The sequence below is a fragment of the Cariama cristata genome, unplaced genomic scaffold, assembly GCF_000690535.1.
Source record: "Cariama cristata isolate BGI_N322 unplaced genomic scaffold, ASM69053v1 scaffold32885, whole genome shotgun sequence".
NCBI lineage: Eukaryota > Metazoa > Chordata > Aves > Cariamiformes > Cariamidae > Cariama > Cariama cristata.
In genome coordinates, this window is record NW_009617633.1 from 7423 (window position 1) to 23736 (window position 16314).

The 16314-nt window shown below is 44.3% G+C and overlaps 1 protein-coding gene across 2 annotated transcripts in view; it reads right to left on the reverse strand.

Annotated features, from left to right (window-relative positions):
• NRG1 (neuregulin 1) overlaps positions 1 to 16314 on the reverse strand; it is a 102480-nt gene continuing 86166 nt past the window's right edge. Inside the window, exons 4-9 of one of the 2 annotated variants that reach the window (XM_009700591.1) lie at positions 15677 to 15700; positions 10990 to 11092; positions 7480 to 7606; positions 5899 to 6029; positions 5184 to 5387; positions 1 to 1027 (exon numbers count right to left, since the gene is read on the reverse strand). In XM_009700591.1, the coding sequence (XP_009698893.1) occupies positions 376 to 1027; positions 5184 to 5387; positions 5899 to 6029; positions 7480 to 7606; positions 10990 to 11092; positions 15677 to 15700 (1241 nt within the window). In that variant the 3' untranslated portion in view covers positions 1 to 375. The remainder of the gene's footprint in view (positions 1028 to 5183; positions 5388 to 5898; positions 6030 to 7479; positions 7607 to 10989; positions 11093 to 15676; positions 15701 to 16314) is intronic. The other variant, XM_009700592.1, reaches the window with a different exon arrangement.

A 16314-nucleotide genomic window follows, 5' to 3' on the forward strand; every position in this document is an offset into this window, starting at 1 on the left:
TTCTGCAATTCTTGCAAATCATATATCCAGTCATTATAATGCAGTGCACAAAAAAGCTAGGACAACTGAGGGCTAGAAGGTTTTGCAAAATACTATGGGACAGCCGTCATTGTAACTGTACAAAACTTTCTCTCAACGTAACATAACATAAAGGCACCATTGATATCTTTCCCCATTTTTGAAATACTGTAAAAAATTGCTACATATGGCACATAACACATTTGTACATACGTATATTTAATTTATAAAAGTTTTTCTTCCTCTCCTGTTTTCTATCAGCGGAATTGCTAAAATAAAATAAATTGTTTAATTTAAAGGTGGAATACTTCATTATATAAAATAAAGTTTTACATGTGAATCTATGTGTTTTATGTTTTATACAGCAATAGGGTCTTGGTTAGCTATCACACTGGACAACCTTGCTTGCAACTCTTCTGGTGTGGAGAAGCGGTTCGCCGGGTTAGTCCTGCTTTCAGCCAGCCGGTAAGCAGCGGCCGGCTCCAGACTGGTCGCCATGGGGTTCGGTATGCTCAGGAACGGTGTATCCTCGCCTATTCTTTCGTCTTCGGTTTCGGTCTCAGAGCTGCTGCTCTCAGAGCTCGTGTCGGAGTCCACTTCCACCCTGCTGGAAATGTGGCCATTGGGCTTTGTTCTTTTGACCCTGCGGCTGTTGGTGAGTTTCTTTGGAGGCTCCTGTGCTGGTTCATACTCCTGGGTGGTCTCGTACTCCTCATCCTCCACTATCCGCAGAGGACTTGGTGGCAGGCTGTTGCTCTCGTGGGCGGCATTGTGGTGGAAGGAGTTAAACTGCTGAAGGTGGTGGTCGTACTTTTCGCGTAGCTGTGGCGGGGGCACCAGGAGCAGCGGTCGCTCTTCTTCTATGAAGGGACTCACCGCCACTGAAGGGACGGAGACGGTCAAGCTGGAAGCCGGTGGTGACATTTTGGAGGGGTGGGACTTGGGAGAAGTCGGAGTGTGGAAATCGACAGGTGACATGCGAGCTGGTGTGGTCATAGCTGAGACATACCTGAAGAAAAGAGATGGGGAAAGGTTGCGAGCACAGGAGCAGTGGTGACGTGAACACAGCTGCTCACGTGGGCTGGGAGGGAAAAGGCCGGGTTCCCTTAAAATCCTCAGCATCCTCACACAGGGATACCATGGAAACTTTCCTGTTGCTATTAATCCTGTAAAACCTCTGACTTCTGGGACTCTGGGCAAAAACATTGGAGAGCAGGAGGAGCACAGGAAAGCCCCCAGGCCTGTTTGCCTCAGAAGAGCCATGGAGATGCTGTAAATTATTTGCCAGAATAACTTCCTGGAATGAATCCAGGAATGGGATTCAGAGACTTGGGGGGCTGCCAGAAACAAAATGCATTTGCAAGTATTTTCTCAAAAGGAAAATGGCTGCTGCATTTCTTGCAAAATTTGACCAGAATCTGAGGAGGAGAAAAAGGAAGGGAGCTGAGGGACAGTCCTCTTCAGGCTTCACCCTCTTCTGGCAACCAGACTGTCTCAGGCTAAGGAGGAAAGCAAAGTTTGGACAAAATTGATAGCCAGATTGCACTAATTTTAATCACTGGGGATAGTCAGAGGAGGATTTGCAGCACTGTCCCAGCAGCTTTGTTTTGCTCCACTCCTTGGGTGCTAGTGACCCTGGCTGGAAGGTCTATCTATCTGCAAAGAAACATGGAGTGTTATTTGTCCTTCTGTGGGAACACAAGGTGACAGAGAGGACTGTCTGGCCTAGTGTTCATGATTGCTCTGCAAAATTTGCCCCTATTCCTTCATAAGTTTCTCTGGGAAGGGTAGTGGTCAAAGGCGGTTTCTGAAAATGAAACTCAGATGCCAAGTATAGAGCGTGTCCCAAAGGAAGAGGACAAAAAATGTGAGACTCTCAGCTGGTTCAAATCAGCAGAGCTCCATGAGATGCTATGAGGTCATGTGGATTCAGGCCAGGTGAGGATCTGCCTGAAACCTCTTGATCATAGGCGCAGTGCCCAGCATGACATTTTGCATAGTTTGGCTTTGCTTTTGTTCTTATCCTAAGTTCACCTACCTGAATTTCATCTGTGTCCAAATCTTTCTAAGTGTCATCTCTTACACAGGCCCATTGAGACAAGTTATATGGCTATGACTTGTGAAGTTATTTACTTTTTCATTAGTGATTTATTTATCTGAGTCTGAAATTACCACAATAAATCTGAATCCAACTTTCTTATCCAATCTATGACTCAGTTGCACATCTTACACTTGACTAAAATGGATTTATTAGATAAAAGAGAAACCAGGATTGATCCAGAACTGATGTGTAGTAGAGTAAATAGGTTTCAGTAGAGGCACATTGATTTACATCAGCTGAGCAACAGGAGAAAGAAAAACAAAACTGGAGTTATGCATGGGAATTGATCAAGTTGGTTGCTAGCGAGAACAGAGAGCAATTAATAGGTCTGTGCATGGGATGAATGAAGTCATTCTTTATTTTTCCTTCCATGAGTGAGTTTTTCATCCCTTTCACTTTTTTTTAAATAGGCATTGTCTGAAAAACTGAAGACTTTCTACTTCCCCCGCTGGTACAGTATTGGATGTACAACTTCTTGACACACTGGATTTTAGCTAAACTGGTTCAGTTAATGCACCAAGTTAGTTAAATATGTTCAGTGTACTGTGCACTCTTCCTTCAGTGTGAAGTTACTCGTACTGGGCTGCTGGGCATTCAACCATTTCTGGTTTATTTCCCCACACCGTAGTGAGGCAGTGCTAACAAGATCCTGTCCAAGAGCTGAGGCACAGGAGCCAAACACATGCAGCTCTAGACCATCCTTAAAGAAAGGTTAAAAGGCAATAGATTTATCCAACTTCATGGCCAACAAGAGGTAAACCATGCTGGCTCAGTGAAAGGGGATCAGAGAATATCCACAGCAAGCTAACAAGTATTACCGAGTTACATGCTGCCAATTTCATCATGTAGTCCAGCTTTTTGTGCAGACATGGTGTTTTTTGATCTTCTCTCCTGTAAGATGGCTAAGAACTTTCTAAAATACAGATGCTTGGGTTCTCTGCTTGTGTGAACAGCGTCAGGGCATGGAATCCAACAAAGGCATAGAGTAATGCAAAAGAACTCCTTGTAACGTCTATTCTATTTAATTTCAAAATTGTGAAGGAGCTGAGGGACTGGAGGGTGGAGGGAGCACAGCATTGATCTACCAATTCACAGCACAGCAACATTTGATGTCTTCAGGAAGTAATTTGTCAGCTTGTACATTCCTTTATGTTTCAGAGTAATTTTTAGTTGCAAGTAACTCTCATTTTCCCCTTTATATACACACATATACAGGCAATCCATCTCAGAAATAATCTGCTATGTATTTCCTGCTTGCTAAAAATAGATGAGGCCTAATTTAATGCCCAGGGAACTATCTTCTCCATTCCAAATTCACGGTTGTTTCAGGCACAGGCTAGGCCATCAGTGCCTGGTGAATTATCACAGAAATGTTGCTGCTTTTCACCTTTAGCATAATCTTCAAGAAACACAATAATTGATGAAATGACTTCTTTCTTCTCATCGAAATGGAAAGGCATATGCGCCTTTTTCCCCTGCCTGAAATCTAAACAGCTTGTATCAGAATGATGCTCCAGGTGTCCCAGGCAACGCAGGAAGACAGCGCAAATGATCTTTGCTTCTCACACTCAGATGCCCAAATACACTACGCTGTAAAACTCGTCGTCGTTTGGGCGTGTGGCCATGCATCCTGTACAGTTCCCAGGCAGGAGACAACGGTCACGATCCAGCAAAGCACTTAAGCACACGCTGAGCTCTACCTGCGTGAATAATCTCACTGATTTCAATGGGCCTACTTGCATGATTAAAAGCTAATCTTGTTGAAGTGCTCTGCTGGATTGGGGCCATGGCTGTTTATGTCATGTGAGCCACATATCTTGAAATTAAATTCCACAGTAAATAACAGATAACTTCGTTATAAGGAGAGAGCCAGTTCACTATCCTTAGTGGTCCTACAGGACTTATTCAGAGAGCCCTCAGCCATGGTGCCTTATCCCACTGCTAGGTAGTTGTTTGTGTAGCAGAGGGGGTATCACAGAAATGGCTTTTGCTGTACTTGCACATTCATTTTTCTGGAAACCACAATTTGTCTCCTACACAACTCGGTCTCCTTGGGGATTGCCTGGCTGCATTTTTAACATCAAGACATCCCACGGGATCAAATCCCTTGTGATTTCACAATGCTCATAGAATTGCTCCAGTAACCTTTTGTTTTCCTCTTCTTCTACTTCTGATCGTTGGGAGCAAAGCTCTCTTTAAATGTCTTGTTCCTTCTCAGTCTTTCTTTTGCTGCTCTGGGGCCATCCCGTGCTCTTGAAATAAAATCCTAGCCTAAAGCTGAGAACGCTTTTTCACAAAAAGTTTTCTTGCAATTGATGCACTTCAAGGCAGATCTTAGGTACTAATGAACCAGGCTTTTCAGAGAAAAAATTACTTTGTTGGAAAACTCCTGGCCAGCTTTATTTCTAACTACTCCTGATTTAATAACAACCTGGGTTCTTCTGGCTTGCACTTTGTGTTCCTTGCTGTTATTTAATAAAGTGTCAAGGGGAATTTTTGAAGGAGATAATGGATTTAGGAGCTGGAATCCCCCAAAACGTAGGTGGTGGCAGAATTCCTATACTGCTTAGGAGTCCTTAGTGCCCTCCTTCTATGGATCAATACTTTGCTTTCAACCCACCTTTTATGTCTCACAAAATCCCTCAGTTTTCTCACTTGCTTCTTCTAAGAAACTGGTAATTAGGCAAAGATCTGTTCTCACTTTAGAATGGAAACTTCTGACAAATGACTTCAGTGGAGCTTATCCAAATGTGAACTGCTGGCTATTAAGAATAAATCCAGAATAAATGACCTTTGCTTCTCACACTCAGATGCCCAAATATACTACGCTGTAAAACTCGTTGTTTGGGTGTGTGGCCATGCATCTTGTACAGTTCCCAGGCAGGGAAGAAATGCTTTCGGTAGACTTTAAACTACTACCAAGCTCTCCATCTTTAGAAACGAGGAGATGTAAGCCCTACATGAACACCTGCACTGTTGGGTTTCCTCCTGTGCTCCCAAGCTTTGAAACCATCTGGGAACACCAGGCCTTGCCAGCTGAAAGCAATGAAGTGCTGTGTCCTACCTTTCACTGTGAGGAGAGTCTCGGTAGGAGTCGGGGGTCTCTCTCGCATGCCGGAGGAAGCTGTTGCCTTCCCGTGGCCCGCCGATGCCGTTGAGGCGGCCCCGGGGCCCCGCTGGGCTGGTGTGCCTGCTGTTCTCCATGGAGGAGCTGACAAGCACCGAGTGGCTTTCGGAGAGGATGCTTTCAGTGTGGCCATTACTCCAGCTGGAGAGCAGCAACCAGGAAAGGAGAAGAAGGGAGGGGAGCGTGAGAGGGTACTTCGGTGGCAAATGTAGACGAGCAGAACTTTAGCCAGGGCAAAGGAAGGGCTCTGTTGCTGCTTGGGATGTGCAGCGTTAACCTTTGGGTTGATAACTGGGGCTGCAGTTTTGTGAATTGTGTGAATCCACATGCATTAAGATTATTTTGCATGTGTGGACAAAAGAAGAAGTAAGGAGGGCTTTCAAGGCACCAGGACTGTCACTGATTTAGCAATTTGCATATATTAAAATTCACTGTAACAGTATTGGAATGCTATTTAGTCAATAAGTCTCGCTGTGAATTCCTGGAAAGGTTATTAGTTAGGTCACATGACATCAAATATTGTTAGTCTTAAATGAAGACGCTATGAAGGGAGCATGGATTTTTCTGGGTTTGTTTTTTTAGACATCTTTTCACTTTTGCAAGAGAAACAGATCAGATATTACAGGTGCTGTTTGCCTTCCCCCTGTAGTACCTGTGGCTGGGTGTCTGGGTGACTGTCACGGAGTGATGTGTTGTTGAGGTGTAGTGGCTCGTAGAAAATGAGGTCTCGGTTTCTCGCTCAATGACATGCTCACTGGAGATTACATTTTTTGAAACGTACTGCTGAAAAAAAACCCAGGCAAACCTCAGGTTTACAAACTGTAATTCACAGCACATTTGCAGACATAATTTCCAATCCTTCCCCGCTCCCCATCGAGTTGCAGTGTTTTATACAAGTGCCAAAGCACAAACTTTGTCACGTAAATACAGACGGAAACCACACCAACACACTTGAGCACATTCATGTACACCTCTGCATACATACACCATCTAAACTCAAAGCAGGAGGAAACAAATGAGGAAATTAGCAAAGGTCTGCATCCCAATCAGGCTATAAACAACATACGTATTTAACAAGGGAATGAGAAGTCCTCATGGACAGAGACCTGGAAAAGCATCCTCCCCTCTTTACTACCAGATACATAAAAAATACTGTTTTCTCTGATGCAGAAGACAGCAGTATTTAGAAGTAGCAATTGTTCATTGCAGGATAAGAATCTAGGCAGGAAATGGATATTTTCAGTGCCCATGGATGCAGCACCAGGGCAGACCTATTCATCAGGGGATCTGCAGAATGGGCCAAAGCCTCCTGAGGTGGGGCTGGAGGTGTGCAGTGCCCAACCTCCTGCACAGCTTTCATCTGGAACCCCCTCCAGTGCTGTTGCTGATAGGACTCTCCATTCTCCTCAGTGGGGACCATGGATTTAGGCCTTTTGAGAGGAAATATCGGAAGCTGAGCTTTTCTGAAAAAGTGTCTTGGCCTTAACCAGGGTCAGTTGGAGCACTGTCATTCACTCAGCAGAGCCAGGGCTCACCCCTGCAATGAGTTGTACAGTGATGGTGGAGCAGGAGAGCGGGGATGACTCGAGGCGGGAACCTGACGTTCTCCCCGGGCACGAGGCTTCCCTGAGAAAGGGAGGAGAGGAGGAAAGGGCTACTGGCAGCGTGCGCCCTGGCCTCTGAGGACAAGGAGCTTCGCCAAGGGGTTAGTTGAAGAATAATTCTCTGCTCTGCTCTGACAAATGGCCGGGGAATGCTGGTGGATTATCTGCCCCAGACCCATCCCCAAAGCCACTGCTTCTATCCAGGTGAGATCTTCATTCAGACTTTTACCTCTGAGTTCATAATGTCACATTCCTGATCTGAGGGGGCTGTCCCTACTCACGAACCATCAGATCACGGGCAGTAGGAAGAGCAAGACACGTGCGTTTGAAAAAACTGATCCCTGCAGCACTTAGCCTTACTGTACTTTTTTCTGAGGTGCTTTTCTTGCTTTTGGTGTCCTAGATTCACAGGCACAGCTGCAGCACTGCGACATGCCCCAGTAAATTGGCCATCTGCAGAAATGTATCTCATCTTACTGCGTATTTTTGCAAAGCCCCTAATTGTTTCTGGGTGAAAAAGCCAAGAGAATTCAGTCACCAGCCTGTGGCAGGTAGAAGTTTAAAAGCTGCAGGGTGAGCTTTGCCCTGGCACTGGCAGCCTAGGCTGAAACGCGGGCAGTAAAACCTACGTTCACTAGCTGGACGTTATCCGGCGGCGGGTTGGGGTGATGTGGCCCGTTGGCCATGTTCATCACATTGTTCCTTTCCGAGCGCAGGCTCTGCCGAAGGCGGTCATGCAACTTTTTCCGCTGCTTCCTGTGCACAAAACACAGAAATGATTTTAAAAGACAAAGGGAAAGCAGCTGCACCTTTCAGCATGTTGATGATGATAATCATATAACATCACTTCTTTTTGCCAGCGCTTTCCCCACCGCTGCAAGAACTCAGAGTAAGTCTGAAGGCTGCAGGTCTAATTGCAGCTGGAGCTGTGGGGACCTGCAGAGGAGGAAGGATGTGTGGGAACCCTTCCAGGAGTCAGCAGGCCACAGAGGGATGGGAAAAAGAGCGAGGAAGAGGGGAACAATTTCTAAGCCATGCTCCATCTCTTTTCTCCACTCAGAAGGGAGGAGGGAGAGATTTTAACCCAGCCACCCTGACACCCTCACTGTGGCCCCGGCCGGGTTTCTGACAGCCCGCTGGGTTACGCTTCTCCATTCACCACAGGGAACCAAGGTGGCCTCACCCCAGGGCTTGCTTGAGGCCATTGGAAAACATAGTGTGTGCCATGATGTTTGTGATCTGGCAGCTATACATTTTTTTTGGTGGGATTCGTCCCCTACCTCAACAGTGCCCTCCAAATGTGTTAAAGAATAGAAGGATGTAGAGGAAGCCCCAGAAATCCAAAGTGAGTGTGTGAGGTATGCCTGAGCCTGCTTCCATCTTGGCAGCTCTGGAGGGTTTCATTACAGCAACATCAGATTAACTCTGGAACCTAATGATTACCAGGTGGATGCCAGGACTGATAATGCATTCAGTAGAATCATCCATCAACCACACGTGCTAAAGGCATGGTCTCTGACTGACTTGAGTGTTTCTACTGTGCCCCATCCTCAGCTGCTCATCACCAGTTGCTACTCCTTCCAGCTCTCCTCAAGAGTACTTTTCAGGAGATCATGACAAGCTGTCAGTAACAAAACTTGCAGCATAGTAAAACCTGGCACTGTGAAGGCCATGCAGAATGCACTAAGGAGAACACCGAAACAAACAACTGGAGAAAGAGCTATTCAATTTCAGACTTAATTAATCAATATTCCCCAGTTTTGTCTGATTATACTGGAGAACTTCCACCATCCTGTCTCAGAATCCAGAGAAATGAAGGGAGGATGCAGGCTCCAATGCACTCAGAGTACATATGATCTTGACTCTGGCAAGAGCAAAAAGACATACAATTCCCAAAGCCGTATGCAGAAGTGCAGATAGTTTTGGCAGGGTAGGACAGTGTAAGACACAATAATTTTCAATCCTGTTTTGAATTTGAGGGGACTATTCCAAGCTTTCCAGAAAGGAGAGGGGAGGGAAAACAATAAATGTGTTGAAGCTTGATAGCCAGGGAAGCTTAAAGACAAAGAAAACATGACTTGACACATTGCATTTTACGTATTCTCTCTGTGTGTATGTGTCTGCATAGTGGAAAACGTTTAATTTGTCACTCCACACGAATGATATAAGCAGACACGGCTGCATTGGAAGTGCTCCTGTCTCAGTAGGACACAGTCCCCGGTCCATGTGGGTTTTGTGTTTGAAGGATAACCAGGCATCATCTTAGGACACAAAGGTGGTTAAGGCGGATGGAGAGTGCAGTGCCAGGAGATATCTGAGCAGCTAACCAAAGACCTGCCTGGGCTGAGAAGCAACACAGGCAAGTTTTCAGGACAACTTGATTTCACAGCACCCCTTCATGAGACCTTGGAGACCTTGGGAGCTGAGGATAACTCAAGTCCCCTGACAAGGTAGAGAAAGTGGGTTCTAGAGGGAATTTGAGTTCATCTTCTATGGATCTGAGATCCTGGCACATATTGCCCAGCAATCTGTCCCTAGGGAACGGCATTACTTCCCACCTTCAGTGATCAAGGTATTTGCATTTTTCATTCTTCCGTGCATGCTGTTTGTCCTCTAGTAAAAGAACACTAAAAAAAGAAATTACTCCAGGAAACTGAGAAGAAAGAATAATGGGAAAGCTAATGTGTACTTCACTTATTCTGAGAAGCCTTTCCCTTAATGTAAATGACTTGCAAATGGAGCAGCTCTGAATTAAGACTCAGTGTCAAAATATATATTGATGTAGCATTTGACCAGGAGTATCTCTTGCAAGTAGACCAACAATATCTAAGACATTGCATTTTATTTAATGTGTTCTCCTAACACCATTCCAGGATTTTCCCTCGCTTCTGGGTTTTCTGCTATTAGGAGGAAAGAGCATGCAGGGAACATCTCACAGACAGCAGTCTGGCATCACTGCTGCATTTGGAGGGCCATGAAGTGGCAGCTCACTTTCACTCTAATGAGCTGCATTTGAAAACATAGCACTTTTGGCTGGCAGTGATTGCTGACATCTGGAACAAACCATGACAAAGCACCCAGACCCCTGATGGATTCTGGGGGCTCTTTATATAGAAAACCATACTTCAGAATCCTAACTAAATGTTGTTGAAATTCATGGGGATGATTTTGCTGATTTCAATGAACTTTGGACCAGGAAAGATATTGTTTAGCTGCCCTGGCTTGCCAGTTGTCATTTCTAAAAGCAGTAATTGATTTGATTCTTTATTACTGTTTCTGTCGTTCCCTACTGACCACTGGCACAAAGTTGCGGGTGGAAGCAGCGTGTGTGTGTAGCTGGACTTCCGCTGAGGGGGGCAAATGATTCCCCTCCTCCCTCCCTTTTAATAAACACATCCATTATTGGTGGGGCTTACAAGGAAAACCAACAACCCAACTGCCAATCAGGCCCTACAACAGTAAATCAGGTTTATACAAATGTGGAAGATTTACGATAAGGGTTTTCTGTGTTTTGGTAGGGAGATTTATAAGAGCAGCCAGAAGTTTTGGCAGCACAAATCCTGCTGATGTTCAGTGTAATTTATGGTCCAGAGTGCCTCCTGCGTGTTTGAGAGTCACCCCTAGTAATTTACAGATACCCACAGAATGCATTTAAGTGCCTACTTTTGCATTGAGAGCACTTTTCATGTTCAGCTCTTTGGCCTTGGGTGTTTAGTAACTTTTAGCACCATTAATCTTGCCTCACCTACAAACAAACTAGGCTGATACGCAAAATTTACTGCTGGAGGGCAACATGATTCCAGCATCGGGGTTTGTTCCTTTGAAGGCTGAGAAACCAGCTGGAGAAACCAGCTGGAATGGGTGATAGACAAAGAATTGCAAGTCAGTGAAATTTACTTGAGTCACATTAGAAGGGTGAAAAACCTTTCAGATACCTGTCTTATTTTTGCACTGCTGATGGACATGAAGACCTGCACCTGTCTGGCTTAGACCAGAGCACCCTGGCCACAGATTTGTCTCTTCAACTCAGCTCTGGAGAAACCCAGATACCACCTTATGCTTGGAGGAGTAGAAGCTACAGTCAACTGAGAAGGCCCTGACCAACAACCACAAATATAAAAAAGAAGCAAAAAGTTTACTTGGTTTTGCAGTAGGCCACCACACACATGATGCCAACTACTAGAAGAGCAATGCAAATGCCAGTTATGGTCAGCACGCGTTTCTGGTACAGTTCCTCAGCTTCTAGAAAGGGACAAAAACAGAGAAAATCACAACATGGTGGATGGCTCGGCAAGGAGCACACAGTGAACAGCTGCCATGCTACAAACCACTGCACAGATTCACACAGCCACACTGAAACATAGCCACCACACTTCAGGCAGACTCATTATTGACTGTAAGGAGAACAGGACTACACCGTAAGCTCTTAACACAGTATTGGGGATGAGCGATTATCCATACAATTACAATCAAAAGTAATCTTTTTTTTTTTGTTTAAGTCAACAGGAATAATATCTAAGAAACAACTTCACAATTGACAAACACTCAGCATTTGCTGGAAATAAAAATGCAATGCACTAAGGTAATAACATGGATTTGCAAATGCTTTGGAAGTTTTACTCTGCAAAGACAGCTGGAATGAAGGCCAATTTTATGGGCCTTAGAGAAATTTATTTTCTCATTATCTTTTTTGGATTGTTGTCATATCCAATGTCCCTCTGCCCCCATGTCAGTTTATACCTCAGTTGTCTTTACAGGAGAGATTTCAAGATATCCTTCTACATATGAGACATGAGCTTGGCTTGTAATTATATCACGAAGGCATTGAAGACAAGTTTTGAGCTCTAGTCGTAAAATTTAGATGCTTTCTCCAGTGCTTCTCCAAAACCGCAGCAATATCAACAACCAGCAATGCCTTGTGTCAGAGAAATGCTGGGTTTCTACTTGCGTCACTTTGTGTCCAACAAAAGAACTGCTCTATCTAGAGTGGTAGTTTGCTCTGTGATGACAACTTGTTACCAATCTTGTTCATCAGAGATATTTCACTATTGTAAGGATGTTAGTAGCACTGGTAATGTTTGGGTTGGAGCTACCCATGCATCCCAGCCTCACTCATGCTTGGCAGAGAGCATCACTGCATGCTGTGCTGGGGAAACGTTGTGTAAGGAGCACTGAAACTGAGGTGTGTTCTTTGTTGATGCTTTATGGATGTGGATTTGCACTCCTGCTTTTAGGACAGAAATGGGTGTCTAGCTCTTCTCAAGCCTTATTTTTTGATTAAGCAGATGGTCCAGAAAACTTGCCCTGGAGGATCCAGACCAGAGGGTGGCCTTAGGCCAGAGTGCAATATTGACCACAGTTGGAATACCAGCAGGTGATCAAAAAATAAATAAATGAATAAAAGCTGCACAGCTCCACAGTACCTTTGGGATAAATCCCTGCTGGAAGGGACTTACACGAACATAAAAAGTCTGTGGGACAATTCACCAGGAGGTACAGAGATGCATGATGGTCCCCACATATGCCATGAGCCTCTGTCCAAGCTCAGGCACTTAAATGATGTGCTGTCATAAACGCCAGACCAGTTCAGGAGAAAATGCTCTCTACTGAGTAGTGTGCAGTCATTCCTCCAATGTGTTTCCTGAGCTTACCTAGTTTAGTTTTAAAGTTGCTGTGCGCAAATGGCCAATGCTCCATGCAAGAAACCACAAAGCCAACAGAAATCTTAATTTCTCTGATACAATGCACCTCACCATGGAACAAATTTGTCCTACAAGCCAAACCCACTGTAAATCAAAACACCAGCAAACAGGTCATAAGCACTATCAGACAAAATTAATGGCACTGATTATTAACAAGGGGGAAAGGGGAGTGGGGAGAAGTGAGTTTGGTAAAACTAGGATGCTGCAAAAATGTATTAAAGAAAACAAAAATATAACTCCAAGAACAGAAAGTCAAAAAAGGGAAGGAAGAAATGGCTGAAACTCCAAACCAAACCAAACCAAACCAGGACAAAGAGAAAAAGAAGGTAGTGAAATACAGGAAAGACAAGGTTAGAAGGTTGAGAAGTCAACTGCAGGCCTGGCACAGCATGCTTGATACTGGAAAAAATAGAGTGAAGAAATGCTTGGGAACAAAAAAAAAGGCTGAAGCAGAGTGTGAAGGGATTTCTCATACAGCATAACTCCTTGCCTAGGCTAGTTAGTGGCACTTGATCCCGTTCCCATTTTTGTCACTTCCGAAAGCGCTTATTAGTTAGCCATGGAAATGGTGTATTACGAGGATGTCACAGGAAACAGGAGAATTGTGCTAAGCAATTTAGGGACAAATTTGAAATGCTTTGAATTTTTTTTTTTTTTTTTTTGGTCATGCTGTCAGCTGTTAGCTTGTGAAAGCAAAATGAATAACGACATATCAACTCATTTTTCTCAGAGGGGAAAGGAGAGGAGGAAGATTAACTGTAGAAACTGCTTGGCTGTTTAGACTCAGGGGAAAACTGCAATGACTCCAGGAGGTTTACTCCAGGCTGAGGCTGTTGCAAATGAGCCAGGAGCTGGCTGGCCAGTGATGGCCTCCCTGCGGCTGCCAGTGGGTTGAGGTTTGTTTGTGTGCTGGATGCTCCTGGGCTCTCACCCACTGCAGGGGAGAGAGGTGGAGGCAGGGAGCAGGGCTGTGAGTGCAGCCTTGAGCATCGGTCCTTGCACTGGCACGTTTGCTGGGACAGTAGGTTTGGAGGGGCATAGAGAGATAAACCCCTGGGTCTGCCCTCATTGCCTTAATTCCCTCCTGCACCCTTTGAAGCAGGGCCCTTAAGATGATATAGCTTTACACGGTGTGCCTGAAGGGTGGTGCCGCCATGCCCTCCCTCAGGCTATGAGGGGAATGACTGCCTGGGAAGGCACACATGTCCAGGTATGTCTTGCCCAGCAAACCAGCAAGCTCCCAGGTAAATCTTGCCGTGCTCTTGGCTGACAGAGCCTCCCTGCCCAGGACAGCAGAGGCCGACTGGGGGACCCGGGGACCGGGTGTCCTGTGGGGGCCACCGCGGGCGGCAGGGGATGCTGGCGGTGGGGACAGGATGGGGATCCTGGCCATGGCTCTGCAGGAGGTGTGGTGCCTCAAGGACGAGCCTTGGCCTCTCTGTTTAAGGCCAGAAGAATTTTGGGAAGCAGGGACCGAACTCCCAGGGGGCACATGCGGTTATACCAGGTCTTGCCCCAAAACTGCCCTCTCTCTCTGACTGGTGTTAATATTTCCAGAGTCAGCTAATGACGCCCCGCCAAATAACATGTGCTGTGATTGCAGTGCTCATCAGACTAGCTTGAAAAAAATTAATAGCGGCTTTGGGGAAAAGTCCATAGAGAAATGCATGTGAAGTGAGAATTTAGAAAAGGTTTTAGCCTGTTAAGTATTAAAAATTGTTTGAATACATTTTTTATTCCCCTGCAGAATGCTAGGAAAATCAAATCAACATGAGACTTAAGTCAAGATACTAAATACCTCTTTGCACAGCCTTTCTAACATGCACATTATGCAATTAATTTCACATTGCCCTAATTTATACATAATTGATGATATATATGGTCTTAAATTTGCTCTATTTTACAGTTTTTCTTCTTACAGGTCTCTTGAGATTTTTAAAGAATTTCATTCCAAGAGGTGGTTCCGCTGATGTAATTTCATACATAAAGCAAAATCTGCAAGTCAATTTTTAAAAGGATTTTAATTTAATTCCTCATATGTTAATATAACCATACATCCTCTACTACAATCTAGTACTTATGAGTGAGAATTAATATTACCTTGTGATAATAAGATGGATTGTGAGAGATATTTTAAATTTGGACTTGTAATGGGTTTTCCACAGTTCACAGCTTAAGCTAATGATATTTTGTGGGGGTATTTTTCATAAGAACGTGAACTAAAACTAGGTGAAAAGCATCACTGGCTGGTTCTTCTCATTTGCTGATAATTTTAGGAGATTCCAAACTAAAACTGACCTGAATTCCAAGTTAGCCTATTCAAGAGATGCATTATTTGTACTCCTGATTACTAAATGTTAGTCAGGCAAGTACTGTCTATTTGTGAAGAGGACTTATAAGATCTATTTCTATACTATTTAAGCTGAAGTGTAAAAACAGTACCCACCACCAATGGTCTTGGTTGGGTGCAATATGAGTTCGGCATTAGAAATACTGAATATATTTGCTGACTTGAGGATCTGGAGTCTAGCTGCAAACCTCTACTTAAGTTCCTAAATAACTTTCAGTTCACTTCTAATTTACAGACCTAGAAAGAAATGTATATATGAATATCATTCAGACATATGTATATGCATCTGATTTACATACCTAGCTGTAAGTTTATATATAAAACTTTACTTGGAAACCAGAGCTCAAAACTGTAAATTTGCAAAACTGCAAATTTTAAGTGGCTATAACAGCTTATTTTTTTTTATAGGCTAGTTACTCATTTTGCTTATTGCTTACGACGTTTCCAAAATCCAGCAGATAGAAGAACTTAGCAAAAGCAAACGTCAAAACTAGTCAAAATTACACAGCAGAAAAATGAATGTACACTATGTTATGATTACTTCAGTAAATCCCAGAACTCCTTAGGTCTGGAATATACTATCACTATTACCATTTCAGTGAGTTGATCTCTGCTAACATTTTGACAAGGGTTGTTGTTATAGCTGTATGATCCCTTCTAAAGCATAAAGAAATTGGTTAGGAATTGAAAAAGGGAGATGGAGGAAAAAAATAAAAAGGGGTTTATCTCTCAGGCTCTAAAATCTGCAGGCCGTAAGGAATGATTGGTCCATACCCATAAATTCAATCCCAAGATGCTCTGCCAATGCAGAAAGTTGACAAAAAAAGAAAGAAAAAGGAAAAAGTTTCAGAAAAGAGCAACATACTGTACTCAAAAATAAATCACATATGAGAATTACGGCTATTCTGTGTCTGCACATGAAACAGGACAAAGGGGCTTTGGTTACATGGGCAGTGCTCAAGTCCGCCTCTGTAAGCTACATGACCATACCTTCTGCAAGGGTTACGCACAAAAATACGTATGGGGGATGTGAACAGCCACAGTGCAGGGAATGAAGCACGAACCATTAACCCTTAAAGATCTTACTGAGTTGAAGTGGGCTATGGCCTGAGGATGCCATGTGAAATGGCTAATTGTTTTCAGATGGGACCACAAGAGCACAAAGGATGCTTTACAAGGGATGGCATCTCCCTGCAAATGGGTGGTGCATTGCCCTCCCTTCTGGCCCTGTTCCTCTCCCCGGTGTGTGGCTCCTTGCTCTTGCGGGTTGCGACCTGGAGGTGACTGGGACTGTTTGCTCAGCAGTGTGAGCCCTTCTCAGCTTTGCAAACTGACTGCAGCAGGGCTCTTGATTCTGGAAAAATGAGGAGCCAACCCCTTTTCCCCTGCCTTTGGTCTGCGCTGCCTCTGCA